The following is a 16,812-nucleotide window of genomic DNA, read 5'->3' as shown; positions in this document are numbered from 1 at the left end:
CCCATCACGCTTACTGATGATGAATATCACCATCCTATCAATCATACAAATTCAAAACCCTAGAATCATCTCTGATACTTTATTTTCACTTTTCCAAATCAGTCATGAAATCTTGTCATTTTTGCCTTCCCAAAATATCTCATACATGACATTCCATCTCTTTTTTCTTTACCCTCATAGAGGCTTGTCCTTTATGCCTATAATGCTCTTCTTTCTCTGCAGTTCCTGGTTTCCTTCATGATTCACTTCAAGGGTCTTTTTCATGAGGCTTTTCCTTTTCTCTCCAATAGCTAGTACCTTTTCCTCCAAGGTTACCTTGTATTTTTGACATATATATTTGCATTTATCTCTCCATTTCAAGGTCCTTGAAGGCAGGGATGGTTCATTTTTGTCTTTGTATCTTCATGACTAGCACAGTGCCAGGCACTTAGTGGGCCCTTAATAAATACTTATTGACTGATTAATAATATAATGGGGAAAAAAGAGAAGGGCACAAATAAAACCATTTTAAAAGAATAGTAATATGCAATGAAAAATTATGTGAGTAAGCCAAAGAAACACGGGAAGATTTGTATGAATTTATACAGAGGAAAATGAGTAGAACTAAGAGAAAAATTGATACAGAATAACTATAAATGAGGCCTCAGGGGCAAAGTCAAGATGGCAGCTTAGTAGCAGTGAAAACCAAAACCACTCAGACAATCCTTCCAAACAAATCTTTAAAAAAGCACTCAAAATGACAGGAGTAAAAAACTAGCAGCAAGATGCGGGGTGGGGGGGTGGGGGGCTCTCCAGAAGCAAAACTGCACATAGAGGAGTGCTGGCCAACAAACCTTCCCCACCCCCTACCTACTGTGCCAGATTCCAAACCTGGGCAGAGGCCAACTTCAGGATCTCAGGACCTGGGCTACACCAACAAAAGAGCATCTCAGACCTACCACTTTAAGTCTCAGGCCCTGGCACCAGCCCACAGTGAGAAAGTCCATATCGCTGGACCTTTTCAAGCCTGCACTGCTGCGGTGAAGACCTAAAGCCAGGGAAAGATAGTTCACAGTACTAAGCCCTGAAAGCCAGCAGCAGAGGAGACAGAATCATTAGCTTTCAGAATTTCCAGTCTATAGGTTTAAAAAAAAAAAAGGCTAGGAAAATGAGCAAACAGCAAAAAAATGTTCCTACCTCTTGAAATTTCTATGGTGGCAAAGAGCAAAGCACAGAATCAACAGGGGATGGTGAGATCCAAGCAACCACATGCAAAACTTCAATGAAAAATGGAAATTGGACTCAAGTACTGGAAGAACTCAAAAAAGAATTCAAAAATCAAATAAAACAGGTCAAAGAAAAATTGGAAAAAAGAAATGAAAGTAATGCAAAAAGAAAAGAAAATAATAGCTTAAAAAGCAAAATTGGACAACTGGAAAAAGAGGCATAAAAATTCAATGAAGAAATTAGGAGAGAGGCAGGGGAATACCAGTACAAAATAATATAAACATTATTGAAGTGACCACTGAATTGGATGTTTTTGCTTAAATGTTTTTAGTACAAGGTTGGATGTGGGTGAAATGGTTGTGATATAAAGACAAAAGTTAATTAATTAATTAAAATGTATTCTAACAGGACAGCTAAGTGGCTGGAGACCAGAGACCAGAGACCAGAGACCCTAGGTTCAAATCTGGCCTCAGGCACTATCTAGCTGTATAATCATAGGTAAGTCATGCAGTTCCAATCACCTAACCCTTCCTGCTCTTTTGGCTTGGAACCAATACTTGGCGGTTTTTTTTTTTGAATGTATTTTAATAACAAAAAAGTTTGATTCAGGTTCTTTTTCATTTTTAATATCTGATTTCTGAGTTCCTTTTCTATCTCAACCCCAAACTCCAAGTCTAGATCCCAACCTTCTCACACTTACCATCTTCTCAAAGTTGATGAGACTCTCTACCAGTGTACGGTTTCCTTCATGGATGAAGGTCATATCTGCAGGGATCTATAGATCAGTACTCAAAAGCCATTCCCCTTCCCCCCTGCCCAACCATTTTGTTTCTCTATTTATTCCAAGAAAAGTAAAGGAAAAAACCCATTTCCCACCACCTTCCTTCCCTTTCCCCCTACCACTGCAGCAAAGTAGATGCCATTTACCTTTGAGGAGGAGGGGCATAAAGGGAATGATGGGTGGGGACAGCTTGGTGAGTGCCAATCGGTATACGCGGTGATTCCAGGAGGGGTCCTGGCAGAGAGATTCACAAAGGGTATAAAGAACCTCTATACGTTATATATTATCACCCTTAGATTTTTCGCACTCTAAGATGTTATCTATCTCATATCTTATCGTATAACACTATATAACTAACTTTGTGGGACAATATTAAACACCAACAGAGATTTTCACCTAAACTATAGAACCAGACAGCCCTCTTAGAGACAGAGCTTATTGTTTAGAGCTAGAGAGAAGAAAACCAATGTATATGTATATATATTCTATTTGAATAGAGCTTCCAAACGTTGTGGGGCAGCTGCTAAAAGAATCAGAGACAATAAGACAGAATTGGGAGTTTTCTGCTACAAATCTCTGAGGACGATCTCCTCGACAGTTCCTAGGATTAGAGATTGTAACAGTAGTTCTGCATGGGTCCACAACTGAGCAATAACAACCAACTTTACATTTCTATTTCTATAACTTGCCCTTGCTCCCTACATGTTTTTTGTTTTGCTTTAGAATCTAAGTTAGTTGATGAGCTCCATGAACATCTATATCAATCTTTTTAAATAAAAGACTTTAAAAAATCATCAAAATTATTATCTGTGAGCTTTCAGAATTTTAATTTTGAGAGCATCTCATTCCTCTTGGCTTGATTTCCCCTCTGGAACTTTAATATGACCTAAACTTTCTTTCAACCCTTTGATATCTGCCTGTCATAAACCTCTGGGACATGTTGGACTATGCCCAGCTTTCTTCTTCTTCCCTTTCACAAAATCCAAAATGGAGTGGTCATTTTCCTCTCATGAGCCCTTCATTTTCTACTTCATTACTTTAGGGATATTTTGGAACATGGAATTACTTTAAGGATATTTTGTATTTAGAGCAGCAAGCCTGGAGTTAGGAAGACCCGAGTTCAAATATAATTTCACTTACTAGCTGTATGACCCTGGGCAAGTCATTTAACCCTATTTGCCTAGTTTTCTCATCTATAAAATGAGCAGGAGAAGGAAATGGGAAACCAGTCCAGTGTCTTTGCCAAGAAAACACCAAATGATGTTGACTCTAAGTGATTACCCTAATGCGATTATTAATAATATGGAAATAGGTCTTGATCAATGACATATGTAAAACCCAGTGGAATTACTCATTGGCTATGGGGGAGGGAGGAAAGGAGGAGAGGGAAAGAACATGAATCATGTAACCATGGAAAAATATTCTAAATTAATTTAAAAAAATTAAAAGTGGACATTTTAGCCTAGGCAGACATAAAGGCCCTTGACAGACATCTAAGAATTTACCTTCAAAACTTTGATATTTAAAATTATTCCTTCATGACACAAGATCATTCAACAAAATTCTACAAACAATGAAAAAAAAAAAAAGAAAGAAAACCCCAAATGGAGTCGCAAAGAGTTGGACATGACTGAAATGACTGAACAACATTTTCTAATATCTCTCCTCGCATGTTTCTATTAGAAAGAAAACACCTTGAGGGCAGAGACTCTCTTGTTTTTATCTTAGTGTTGCCAGTCTCTACATAGAGCTTAGCTTTTTTTTTTTTAAACCCTTAACTTTCGGTGTATTGTCTCATAGGTGGAAGAGTGGTAAGGGTGGGCAATGGGGGTCAAGTGACTTGCCCAGGGTCATACAGCTGGGAAGTGTCTGAGGCCGGATTTGAACCTAGGACCTCTTGTCTCTAGGCCTGACTGTCAATCCACTGAGCTACCCAGCTGCCCCTAGAGCTTAGCTTTTAATAAATATTTGAAGAATTGCTTTGAATTCCATATTTCAGGAATCTCTAGGAAATGGCTAGGATTATAAAACCCGCCCACCTCCTCTGATCTCATCTGATACGCAGGTTCCTCATACCTATTGTCTGACTTGGCTGTTCACAAGCCAGGTATTTGGTGTCCAGACTTGGTTCTTGAATTTTTAAGCAATAAACTGAGGTCATTTTCCTCTTAGGCCTTCTTTGTTCCCTCAGACCATAGAGATGTTTAGCCTAAGACATTGTCTCGAACATATATCACGTATCACAAAATAGCAATGGATGTCACACAATGTGACATGACCCAACATTGCATAATACACACCATAATACATACAACCTATCCTGCTGCCATCAAAAACTTCTGTCTGTCTTTTCCCGAAGCCCCATAATCCTGAATGTACAGAACACTGTTGAAAGCAAGAACATTTCTTCCACAGACCATAAGAGCAGCCCCTATGCCAGGTTTGGCCAATCTAGAGGGCTGTAAGGGGACAGGGAGTAAAAGAACCCCAACTTTAATTCCTGGAGTGATAGGCCTGGAGGAAACCGGAGTTGGCCAGTGAAGGCAATGGACTCACCAGTAGCCGTTCGAGCGCAGAATAGAGCTTCCGAACTTTGTGGGGCAGCCGCTAAAAGAATCAGAGACAATAAGACAGAATTGGGGATTTTCTGCTCCAAGTCTTCCTGAGGCAGAAACTGTGCCCTTTCTAGGAAATGGGATCTGGCCCATTTTTAGGAGGGTTCTAAACCTCCTACCCTCCACCTTGACTTAAAGGAAGTACCTACCTCCCAGGTGTGGGCAAGACGGCTGATAGCAGAGTTGCTGAGGCCAAACATGACAGCAAAGAAAGAGTTGAGATTCTTCTGCTCTTTGAGGCTAAGAAACAGCAGTCGAAGCCATAGTCACAGATTAGCCAACACAGTACACTGAGCAGGGGAAGAAACTAAAACTAGACTAGGCTGCCAAAGAGATATAACTTTCTGGTTGGGACCAAGAACAGGAAGAAGATGATGGTGAAAGAGACAAAGACATTAGATACAGGAATGAGAATAAGGCAGATGCAAAATGGATATGAGGACTCCGGGGTTTTGTTCCCTGGTCCCAAGATTGTCCACCATGCCCACAATTTTCCCACTCACTGAGAAGCCAACTTGATGAATTTTCGGAGCAGCTGAGTCCGAAGACCAGGCATAGGACATAAGCACAGTTCTGTAGCCACCCAGTACTGCAGTTCATTGAAACGCCTCATGAAGCGCTCCAGGTTGGCAGTGGTGGTGTTTTGGAGTTGCTGTGGTCCCAGCACATAGTGGATCAACTCCACCTCGGGGGTTGGGGGAAGGTAGAGTTAAGGTGTGTTCAACTAGACCCCAACCCTCTCCTATACTATCAACCTCCCCAAGCTCTCCTTCTCTGCCATGATATTACCCCAATCCTGATCCTACTCTTTCCTGCTGTTCCCCCCTCCCATGTCCATCCCATCTAGCTAAGGCCTCCTCCACACCTGGTGGATGCTGTTGAAGAGATTCCAGTCATGGTCAGTCAGTTGGCTGGCAAGGTCCTTGGCACTCACTAGATCCAGCAACTCAGCTGACCCTGTACTGGGGCCAAGTTGGTCTGGGTGTGGCGTCTGCAAGTGGGAAAGAATTCATTGAGATGCCATCAAAGTTGAGGGAGAAGGCAAAGGAGACTCTAGGAGAAGCTGTGAATGTATGTGTGTGTTGGAAGGGGAAGAAATGGGACAAGAAAGGGACTGAGACAAAAGCATTGCTGGGAATGGTAAGGATTGCCGATGAGTGCTGGAAATAGTTGTAAGGATGAGAAGTGTATATGGCTCCCCCATTTCCTCAGGTGTTTAATTCACTGCTCCCCACTCAGGCATCCTATCTAGAATTGTGTCCCTGTTCTCTACTCCAGCTTTCTTCCAAACTCCTTACCAGTTTGTGCATTTCCTGTGGGTTAACAAGGAAGAGCCGCTCGTTGAGTCCCAGAGACGTTGCTACACCACGGGTATCTGGTTGTAGATCAATGGTGTCTGTGGGAGAAGCTATGGCTGAGATGGTGGGAAGTGACAAGGAGATAAAGGGTTCAGGATATGTGAGCCTACATCTCAGTTCAGTTAAATGGATGGGAAGGAACGGCCCTTCTCCATAAAAACTGAAGGAATCTTTGCTTCCAAATAAGGGAGAAGGAAACATTGGTTGTTGCCTTTTTAAATGGAAACCTTTCTTCTTCCCCACAATCCTTGCCTCCACCCCAAAGGGCTGGGAAAGGTAGAATAAATCATAAGGAAATAATCTCTTAGACAGCATATATCACCGGAATATCTTTAAAATGCCACCAGAAAGCTTTGGTTTCAGCTTTAGAACTTGAAGGAGAAATATTGTCATCAGCAGTCTTTCTCTCTGTCTTGCCACCTCTTTACCCATCAATATTTTAGGGAAGCCCCTACTGCTCTAGAGCTTCAGCACCTGGATCCAACCTCCTTGATTGACTCATTGATGAGTAGTTTCCTATGCTCTCAAGGACTCTTATTAGCCTCAATTCACTATATTTCTGGTTTCAGAGAAAACTGTCAGTCTAAAGTCTGGGAAATCTTTGCGTGGGAAGGATGGACAACTCACCTCCGGAAGAGGTGACCTTCACCAGTACCTGGCCTTGTACCCAGCCGTCTTCCTGTGCTAGTGCAGTCATTACTTCTCTCACTGAGGCTGTCACTGGTAGATTCAGTGTCAGGACTGAGTGGTCTGGCCGGCAGATGTCATAGGGGACTGGAAAAGAGGAAGAGGCATGAATCAAACAGGTTAATACCCTCTTTTCTTGGGTGGGAAACAAGAAAAAAAAAACTACCTACCATTTTGCCTGATAACTATGGCCAAGATAAAAAGTGGATTCCTTCTCCTCTGGTGACCGATTTTGCTTTTTGGGAAGGGAGAAGGGAGCGCCCTTTTGGATCCCAACCCTCTCCCACCTAGTGGCCCATTCAGCAGTCAGTTGAAATGGCAATGTAAATGGGGATATAGACTATTTCCTACTCACTTGTCTTACATGGTTAATTAAAATAGTGACATGACATGTACAAAAATATTTATAGCCGCGCTCTTTGTAGTGGCAAAAAATTGGAAAATGAAGGGGTGTTCATAGATTGGGGAATGGCTGAACAAATTGTGGTATCTGATGGTGATAGAATATTATTATGCTGAAAGGAATGATGAACTGGGGGAATTCCATGTGAACTGGAACAACTTCCAGGAATTGATGCAGAATGAAAGAAGCAGAACTAGGAGAACGTTGTACACAGAGACTGATATACTGTGGTAAAATCAAATGTAATGGACTTCTGTACTAGTAGCAATGCAATGATCCAGGACAGCTCTGAGGGACTTATGAGAAAGAACACTATCCACATTCAGAGAAAGAATAGTGGGAGTAGAAACACAGAAGAAAAACATATAATCATGTGGTTCAATGGGGATATGATTGGGGATTTTGACTTTAAATGATTACTCTGTTGCAAATATTAATAACATGGAAATGGGTTATTGAACAATGATACACAGGCAGCTAGGTGGCTCAGTAGATGGAGAGCTGGGCCTGGCTTCCTAGCTTTGTGACCCTGGGTGAGTCACTTAATCCCAATTGCCTAATCCTTTCCACTCTTCTGCCTTGTAAGCAATATTTAATATCAATTCCAAATCAAAAGATGTTGGGTTTTTTTAAACCTAATATATGTACCAAATGACATAGTATCCAAATACTTAAAGGAAAAGTTGACTGACTTACAAGGAGAAACTGACAACAAAATTATAATAGCTTGGGATCTTAATGTCTCCCTTTCAGAACAAGAAAAATATTAAAAAATGAACAACAAAAATAAGAGCTTAATAAATTTTAGAAAAGTAAGAGATAATAGATTTCTGGTAATTATAGAATGAAATATAAACATTCCTCATCTTTCTATGTCAATTTTTTTTCTAGAACAGAAGAGCAGCAGGGGCTAGATATATGGAGTTAAGTGACTTGCCCTGAGTCACACAACTAGGAAATATCTGAGGTCAGATTTAAACCTAAGTCCTCCTGAAACCAGGCCTGGCACTTTATCCACTGTGCTACAATAGCTCCCCTGTCCATATAACTTTTACAAAAATTGGGTATATGCTAGGCAGTGTGAAACAAACTATGTAGCCTGGGGGCTTAATCCAGTTGTATGTTCCACAAGCTAAGAATTGTTTTTACTTTTTAAAATACAAATTTTATTTTTAAATGTAAAAACTATTCCTAGCTCAAGGGTCATACGAAACCACATGACCAGATTTGGCCCCTTGATCCACAGTTTGCTTACCCTTTTGTTAGGGCATAAAAATTTACAAGAAATACAAGAAAGGAGAAACATTAAATACATAGTTTATTGACCACAATGCAGCAAAAATTAAAATCAATATTTAAAGAAAGAATCCAAACAGCTAAAGACTAAAGAATTAATCCCCAAGACTGTGGGTCAAAGAACAAATTAAAGAAACAATAATTTTAACAAAGGAAAGTACAATAATGGAAAAGCAAAAGAAAATTTTACTCAGGAGTAAATTTATATGTACAAATACTTTCATCAATGAGAGAGAGAAAGAATGGAGCAATGCAACTAATAAAATCTATAAAAGCAACAGAAATGAATTAAACACAAAAATGGACATTCTAATAATTATGAAGAAATAAAGACCCTACTGAATCAATAAATAATACTAGATGCTTATTTTTAAAAATCAATGAAATATATCATTTGTTAGTGTGATTTAAAAAAGAGGAAAAAATCAAATTGCAAATATCAAAAATAAAGAATTAATTACAACCGAAGAGGAAATGTGAGAATTCATTAGAAATATTTTTGCCCAATTATTTTCCAATTTGCCCAACTATTTGTAAAAAAAAAAAACAATTAGCAGAATAAGAAATAGAAAATTAAATAATTTCATCTCATTAAATTTTTTTTCTTTAGAAAAAAATCCAGAACTCAAATGCTTTTATAAGTGAATTCTATCAAGCATTCAAACAACAATTAATTCCAATAATCAATAAAATGTTTAAAAAATGGAGTATGATTATATTAATGATTATATTAATATATATATAGAAAATGCTTTTGACAAAACACAATACTTCTTTATGTTAAAAAATTTAAAAGCATGGGGGTCTTATTGTATGATATGTTAAATATTATCTAACTAAAATAAGCCTTTCTAATAAGATCAGAAGTAAAGCAAGGATTATGGCTATCAACAATGTTTGATATAATACTATAAATCTTAATTATAATAAGAAAAGAAAAAAATTGAGATAATAAGCATAGGAAAGAAAGTGACAAAATGATCACTTTTTTTGAAGACAACATTATGGTTTAATTGGAGAATCCTAAAGACAACTAAAAATTAGCTAAAATTAAAACTTTAATAATGTAGAAAAATATAAAATAAGTCCCCAAAGTTGCCATCCTTTCCTAAAAGCCCAGCAGGAAGGGATAAAAAAAATTCCATTCAATAGAAACATAGAATTTAAAATATATTTGAGAGTCTATGCGTAAAGGACAATACAAGTATGAATACAATTACAGAACAGTTTATAGAAATAGACAAATAACATGGTTTTAAAACATCAATACTAATTTGATTATTCAGCACCATACCATTCAAACCAAAGGTTATTTTATAGTATAATTACCAAGAGGTTACTTTATAGAACTAGCAAAGTAATACGAGTTCATTTGTAGAAACATAAGTCCAAGAATTTCAAGAGAAATGATGAAGAAAAAATGGATTTGGAAGTAGTGGGTCTCAAAACATACTACAAATCATCAGTCATCAAAACTATTTGGTAGATTGAAAGCCAGGCCCTGAGACTAGAGTTCCTGGGTTCAAATCTAATCTCAGATACTTCCTAGTTGTGTGACCCTGGGAAAATCATCCATTGCTTAGTCCTTACCACTCTTGGAACCAATGTATAGTATTGATTCTAAGAAGGAAGGTAAGAGTTAAAAAAAACAAAACCCAACCTATTTGGTATGAACTAAAAATAGAAGTTGTTTAGAGAACAGATTAAGTACAAAAGATTCAGAAGTAAAAAGCCGCAGTATAAATATAGTGCTTGATAAACCTAAGGATCCCAATTACTAGAGTAAGTATCTTTCAACAAAAATTGCTTAGACAACTAGAAAACAGCATGTCAGAAAGGAGGTTTCACACTATCTACGACAATAAGCTCCAAATGGCTACATAATCTAGCTATAAAAGGTAATATCATAAACATAAACATTTGAAACTCTGATATGAGAAAAGTTCTTGACAAAAGAATCTAATTACTGAAGGTGAAATGGACAGTATGATATGCAAAATTTAAAAGTTTTTATAGAAACAAAAGCAATGAAATTAAAATTAGAAGGAAATAATTAAACTGGGGAAAAAAACTTTGCAACAAATTATTCTCGTGAAAGCCTGATAACCAACATATTGACTCAAATATATAAGAAAGATGATCATTCTTCAATAGGTAAATGATAAAAGAATTTGAAAAGTCAGTTCTCAAAAGAAGAAATTTAAACTATCAACAACCACATAAAATGCCATAACAAATAAAATATAATAAAAACAAAATATAAAAATAACAAAGAAAAATGCAAAATAAAATGATTTTGAAGTTCCATCTTAGAATTTCATTCAGAAAATTGACAAAGATTAAAAAAAAAGGGAAGTGACAATTGTTGTAGGAGAAATGAAAGAACAGGCATACTAATAAACTGTTCTTAGAACTGGGATTTGAACAAACTGTTCTAGAAAGTGATTAGGAACTAGTTAGTCACCAAACTGTTTGGTAAGACCCTTTGTTCCAAACATAGCATCACTAGGATTATATCCCAAAGAGATTAAATGAGGAAGGAAAGGACTCATATATTCAAAAACATTTGTAATAGTGCTTTTCAATGTAATGAAGAAGTGGAAGTGAAGGGGATACCCAGCAACTGGAAAATGGTGAAACAAATTATGGTATATGAATAAAATGACTATTACTGAGCTGTAAGAAATGAGGAAAGACAGATTCAGAGAAACCTGAAAAACTAATATGAACTGTTGGAGAGTAAAATAAGTAGAATCAGCAAAACAATTGATATAATTACAATGTCCGAAAGGGAAATAACTTTGAAAGACTTAAGAACTCTATCGGTGTAATGAGCAATCATACCATCTCTCACCTCTGGGGGAGAGGTAATGGAAGAAAATTGATAGACTAGAGATGCAGAATGAGACCTATATTTCCTGATAAGATCAATGTGTGAACCTTTTGTTTAATTGTTACAAGGGAAGAAATTGATTTACTAATCTATTTAAAGGGAGTAATTAAGAAACAAGAGAAAGAAAAGAATGTTAATGAAATATTTGTAAAGCACACAGAAAATAGCAGAAGAAATGTTAGACATTCACAACATACATCATCAGAACAGGTGGGAAATACTTGTTAAACTTATAATAATTTAAAAAAAAACCCAAACTGGACATAATTGAGATTCATGGGTTCTATATGTAATTCTCTTTGTCTATTTATTATATATGTAAAATACTGTGTCCATCAAATTCTTAGTGAAAAATATTTAAATTAAAAAGAAAAAGAATGTCAAGTCCTACAGGGAAAAGAGACCCTCCAGTTTGGAAGGGAAAGATAAAGAGATGCCAGAGAATAGCATTAGAAGAATAGATATAGAGGCTGAGGGAGATCCCACAGGAGGAAGGAGGTAGGAAGCAACAGTAATCCAGGTCAGACTACTAACCTTTGTCTAGACCTTGGATAGCATATCTGTTGCTGAGGATGAGTTCATCATAGCTGGGGAACCAGATAGGAACTGCTCGAACCTAAAAGAGAAAGAAATGGAGGTAAGTCTTAGACAGTCTAAGGGAGGATCATAGAAGACAGATAACTTGAAGGAACACCAACAGGAGATCTCATCTCTTGGGCAGTTTAGGTCAGAGTATGATGTTTTCACAGCACAAAAGACAGCTCTTGCTCTTATCTCTACCCTTTCAGTCTCCCTCAATGTCCTCAGGGCAATGATAGGGTCTCAGTAAGGGGAAGAAGCCAAATAGTGAGGCAAACAAAGAAGGAGATTTGTAAGACTGTGAATTTACATGGCTTTTTCTCACTTTATCCTCAAATAAGCACATCTCTCCCAAATATTAAAGTCATATCTACTTGATCTATCATCTTTTTTCTCCCTTTCACTGCCAAAACAGTAGAATAACTATGCTTCCTCTTTGCCTTTTCCTCCTTTAACCATGCAATTTGTTTTGTTTCTATCATGCTATGAAACTTTCTTTCAGAGATCACCAATGAGTCAAGACAATGGCCATCTACGGCTTTTCCTCAGTTCATATTTTGCTCAACCTTGTAGCTTTTGATGTAACTGACCACCTCCTCCTCAAGGCTTTTTCTTTTTTCCTTTTCAATAAGGTAAGTTCTCCCCCTGCCTCTCTGGCTCCTTTCTTGTCTCCTTTGCTGATTCTTCTCCTGTTTTCCAAATGTGGGCATTCTTCAAGGGTCAATTTTTTGTCCTTTTTTCAGTAGTTTTCCCTCTCAGATCTCAATCATTCAGATGGCTCCAAATATCACCTCTATGCTACTAAATCCTTAAAGAAGCCCCCTCCTCTTTTGACCTCAATAATCAGTTACCAAGTTCTGCTGACTTCATTCAAAATATCTCTTGTATTCCAATCCCAATCTCCTCCTAATTGGCCTCCTTAAATTCATAATCGTTTCCTACACATCAGGGCCAAAAGGATCTTCTCAAAACACTATTTTCATCATGTCATACTGTGTGTGGGGTGTGCACAGTGGGAGGGAAAGAGGGAGAGTGAAAAAGAGTGAGGGGGGAGAGAGAGAGAGAGAGAGAGAGAGAGAGAGAGAGAGAGAGAGAGAGAGAGAGAGAGAGAGAGAGCATTTTTTTTAACCTTTCCCTTCCACCTTAGAATCAACACTGTGTATTAGTTCTAAGGCAGAAGAGCAGTAAGGTAGGTTATGGGGGTAAAGTGACTTGCCCAGGGTTACACAGTCAGGAAGTGTCTGAGATCAGATTTGAACCCAGGACCTCTCATCTCTGGGCCTGGTTGGAGAGAGAGCATTCTTATAAGAACAAGTTGCCTTTAGGAGAACATCCTAATCTCTTTTGTAATCAGGCCTCTAAATCACCTTTTCTAGGTTATTGTCTTCTTTCCCATATGGACTCTGTGCTCCATTCAGGCTGGACTACTTTGCCAGCTTCCAAAACAAGCCTTAATTACTCCCACAGTCCTATTCAAGGCCCAACTCAACTCCCACCTTCTCCATGAAGTCATAACTGGCCTCTCCCTTCTGTGAAGTGGCATAACACTGGCACCATTGACTTGGCATGTATTACATCCAGTCAACCAGTACATCAACAAACACCTTCTATGGGCCAGACACTAGGGAAACAAATGCAAAGAACTAAACAATTCTTTTATTCATAATAAAATTTTCAGTATATACACCTTGTCTTCAGATTAATTTTTCAGTACCGTATATAACACCTTGTTTTCAGATTATAAACTCAAGAGCAGCGATAGCTTGTACTTTTTGATATCCCCTTAATTCTTTGCATTATCCTTACAGTAGGTACTCAGTAAACGTTAACTGATTGAATACACTAGTCTGTGTCTTTGTATGCATAAGAACATAAAGGTGAGAATCTTAATGCTTGAAGTCTATGAGCTAGTAGGCAATGAAAGAAGAATATCAAGACTTTTATGTGCAGAATCTGAGCCAAGCAGAGCCTTTTATGGGTAGGGATGAGGATGGATAGCACAACTCTATAAAGCAGGAGGAGCTCTGTGGAGCAAGGGACAGGGTACAGGAGAGAGGAGCTAGTACACATTTAGCACCTTTAATTGTGGTGACATATTTCCACTTCCATTTTCCAACCTGCAGAGCAAATGAGAAGAATGGTGAGCTTGAGGGGTCGGGGATGGAATGGGCAGGAAGCATGTGCCAGGGAGGGACCACCTAAATACCTTGATACTGTCACAAAAAGATTAGGGAGGGTAGGGGATCTAATCCTGATTTCTCAAATGCCACTTCCAATATTCAGTTAGTCTATCTTCTCATTATGCTGGATTTCTCTCATTTAGAATCCATGGCAATGGGTAGAACAGGCAATGTGGCCTTGGGACAATTAGGGAAAGAAAGGGCTCTAGAGTAGAGCATTTAGACCAGTGGTTCCCAAGCTTTTTTGGCCCTTTCCAGAAAAAATATTACTTAGCCTGCTAGAAATTATTTTTTTTAAATTTTAATATGAATTAATAGGAAAGATAAATGCACCTGTGGTCATCACTGCTCTCCTGGATCGCTTTGGCACCCACCAGAGGGCGGTGGCGCCCACTTTGGGGATCATTGATTAGACATAGAGCTCCCATTTAAGTTCAGAAATGACTCCAAGTGAGCCTCCTTCTTCCCCAAACTTCAATTGCTCCTCCACCAGATTTCATAAGTAAGCTAGCAAGCGAACTCTATTCAATCCCTGGGAGGATTACTTACCCATGATGCCGACGCCTCTCTGGTCCCTGCTCCCTTAGCAGGTTGCTAAGCTGAGCATCCCTGCTTACCAGTTCTGAGAGTTTCTGTGAGGAGATATACCAAAGCAGCTAGACATGGAATCCCTGCTCATGCTACCATTTGGACTCCCTCCTCCAGGCCTAGGCTGCTGCAGATGGCTTTCCCTGTTACCTGTAGGAAGCTGGGGGCTACAGGGTCTATGTGGAGCATGGGGCCATAGAGGGTCACCCACTGGTTGACCAGTCTTAGGATCTTCTGCCGCTTGTTACAGACATAGATGCCACGTTCCTGCTCAGTGCCACCAGCTGGCTCCGCATGGAAAGTAATGGTTGGTCAAAGAAAGTCACAGCACAAAGTTGATATTGCTCACTAGACTCTGGGCAATGGAGGGACATGATAGCCAAATCCCATAAAAACCTTGAACGACCTAGAGAAAGTGCCTACCATATACTCTTGGAATGTTGAATATTTTCTTTGCTCTTCCACACCATATCCCAACATCCTATGTAACCACTGCTAGCAAGAACCTTGTAGGTCTTCTAGTTCATAAATCTCACTTTACTTGCCCAGGTATCCTGACTAGCACTCTCCCTATTCCATCATGTTTCCCATCAGATTGAAAGGATATTGATGCAGGAGGGCAGCACAGAGATGGGCACTAGGCATGAAGACACTGTGGGTCAGGAGAAAGTCACCTAGGAATGTCTCTGCAAGGGTTGAGAAGAGAGGGAGGAGAGGAAGCAACAGGTTATAGGAGCAGAAGCCCCCATAGCCCTAGAGTATGGGCTCTTAGCCTTTGTTGTACCATAGACCCCTCTGGCAGTTAGGCAAAGCCAACAGACCCCTTCTCAGAATAATGTTTTTAAATGAATAAAATATAATACATAGGATTATAAAATAACCTTTTTTAAAAAAAGTTCATAGATCCCAAGTTAAGAACCCCTGCCCTAGAGTCTCCTCTTGCTTTAACTAATCCTAAATGACCGGGGAATCTGCAATACTTCCTTGCCCCCTCCCTCACCCCCCCCCCACCTCCCCACCAAGGGAATATAGGCTACAAAGTTCTAGCTATGTAGCCTGAAGGGGGCAGTGTTCACTTACGGACAAGTGAAGCTAGCTAGCCCTCAGGTAATGCCATGGGAAAAGGCACTCAAGGGAGGAGTGGTTATGGGATGGATCCTGGCTCCCCCACCTCAGTTCTGTACCTGTGGGATCATGGGCACTTGAGTCCGGCCGCACAGCCTCCAGCAGTAGTTCTAAGATCTTTTCTGGAGTGCCTGACATCACTGTGTACCTAAGGGAACCAGCTCAATGTACATCCCTACTCCCATAGGACCTTCATACATATGATGCTCACTGCCAGACAGTCTTTCTAGGGCTACAGGCTGAGGACTAAGCTTGGCTGAGATGATATAAATAGGCAGCTCTTGCCTGGGTTTGACCAAACCCTTGCCAACATTTACTCCTGCAATTCTGGTGCACAGAGCAATATAGAGCAAGAGACCCACACAGACACTCACCATAATAAGGATATAAAGGGAGAAAAACCCAGGGCCCAATAACCCAAGTACCCTGCTCTCCCAAGGGTTCCCCCCTTGCATTCTCAACTTTCTTCTATCACAAGCTCTACTCACCCCCTCATCTAAGCTGGTTTGATCTGAGAAACACTAGCATCCTTCCCATTATTTAGCTCCCTTAAATATCCTGGTGCAGGTGCCAGCCCAATCAAACTTCCATGTGCTTCAAGGGACACTAATGTTTATTCATCATGAAGAGCTCCATTCTCTCTACTATATTGCCACAGGTAGGAAGAAGCTCAGTAAGGAAGGGGAAGTAACTGAGTAGTTGAGAACAGAAGTGGAAGTAGAATAAGTAGAGAAGAATTTGAGGAATAAAATAAGAATGGCCACCTTACCGGTTCCTGCCTGGGCTCAGGGGACAGTCAGGGCCACTTCCCTGAGGGGTCCTCTCCAGCACCAACACCACTTTTCCATGTTCTTCCAAACGCATTGTATTTGCCTCCACATCCTGGGTGCCAAACCAATCCAATGACTATTCAGCATAGGCCTAACAGTTTCCCTGATCTTACCTGACCCATTACTTTTTTTCCCCTTCTTTCCTTTCCCTTTCCCTTTCCCTTTCCCTTTCCCTTCCCTTTTTCCTTTCCTTTCCTTTCCTTTTTCCTTTCCTTTCTCCTTTCCTTTCCTTTCCTTTCCTTTCCTTTCTCCTTTCCTTTCCTTTCCTTTC

At 39.4% G+C, this 16,812-nt stretch overlaps 1 protein-coding gene across 5 annotated transcripts in view; it reads right to left on the bottom strand.

Annotated features, from left to right (window-relative positions):
* RAPGEF3 (Rap guanine nucleotide exchange factor 3) overlaps positions 1 to 16,812 on the bottom strand; it is a 34,154-nt gene that overhangs the window by 7,457 nt on the left and 9,885 nt on the right. Inside the window, exons 10-24 of one of the 5 annotated variants that reach the window (XM_044678337.1) lie at positions 16,481 to 16,593; positions 15,771 to 15,859; positions 15,194 to 15,272; positions 14,737 to 14,887; positions 14,548 to 14,654; positions 13,896 to 13,935; positions 11,774 to 11,855; positions 6,588 to 6,734; positions 5,901 to 6,016; positions 5,468 to 5,593; positions 5,106 to 5,287; positions 4,752 to 4,842; positions 4,544 to 4,594; positions 2,134 to 2,221; positions 1,907 to 1,971 (exon numbers count right to left, since the gene is read on the bottom strand). In XM_044678337.1, coding sequence (XP_044534272.1) covers positions 1,907 to 1,971; positions 2,134 to 2,221; positions 4,544 to 4,594; positions 4,752 to 4,842; positions 5,106 to 5,287; positions 5,468 to 5,593; positions 5,901 to 6,016; positions 6,588 to 6,734; positions 11,774 to 11,855; positions 13,896 to 13,935; positions 14,548 to 14,654; positions 14,737 to 14,887; positions 15,194 to 15,272; positions 15,771 to 15,859; positions 16,481 to 16,593 — 1,527 coding nt within the window. The remainder of the gene's footprint in view (positions 1 to 1,906; positions 1,972 to 2,133; positions 2,222 to 4,543; positions 4,595 to 4,751; positions 4,843 to 5,105; positions 5,288 to 5,467; positions 5,594 to 5,900; positions 6,017 to 6,587; positions 6,735 to 11,773; positions 11,856 to 13,895; positions 13,936 to 14,547; positions 14,655 to 14,736; positions 14,888 to 15,193; positions 15,273 to 15,770; positions 15,860 to 16,480; positions 16,594 to 16,812) is intronic. The other 4 variants (XM_044678338.1, XM_044678336.1, XM_044678333.1 and 1 more) reach the window with 4 other exon arrangements.

The sequence above is a fragment of the Gracilinanus agilis genome, chromosome 5, assembly GCF_016433145.1.
Source record: "Gracilinanus agilis isolate LMUSP501 chromosome 5, AgileGrace, whole genome shotgun sequence".
Lineage (NCBI taxonomy): Eukaryota > Metazoa > Chordata > Mammalia > Didelphimorphia > Didelphidae > Gracilinanus > Gracilinanus agilis.
This window is presented reverse-complemented; position numbering and strand designations above follow the sequence as displayed.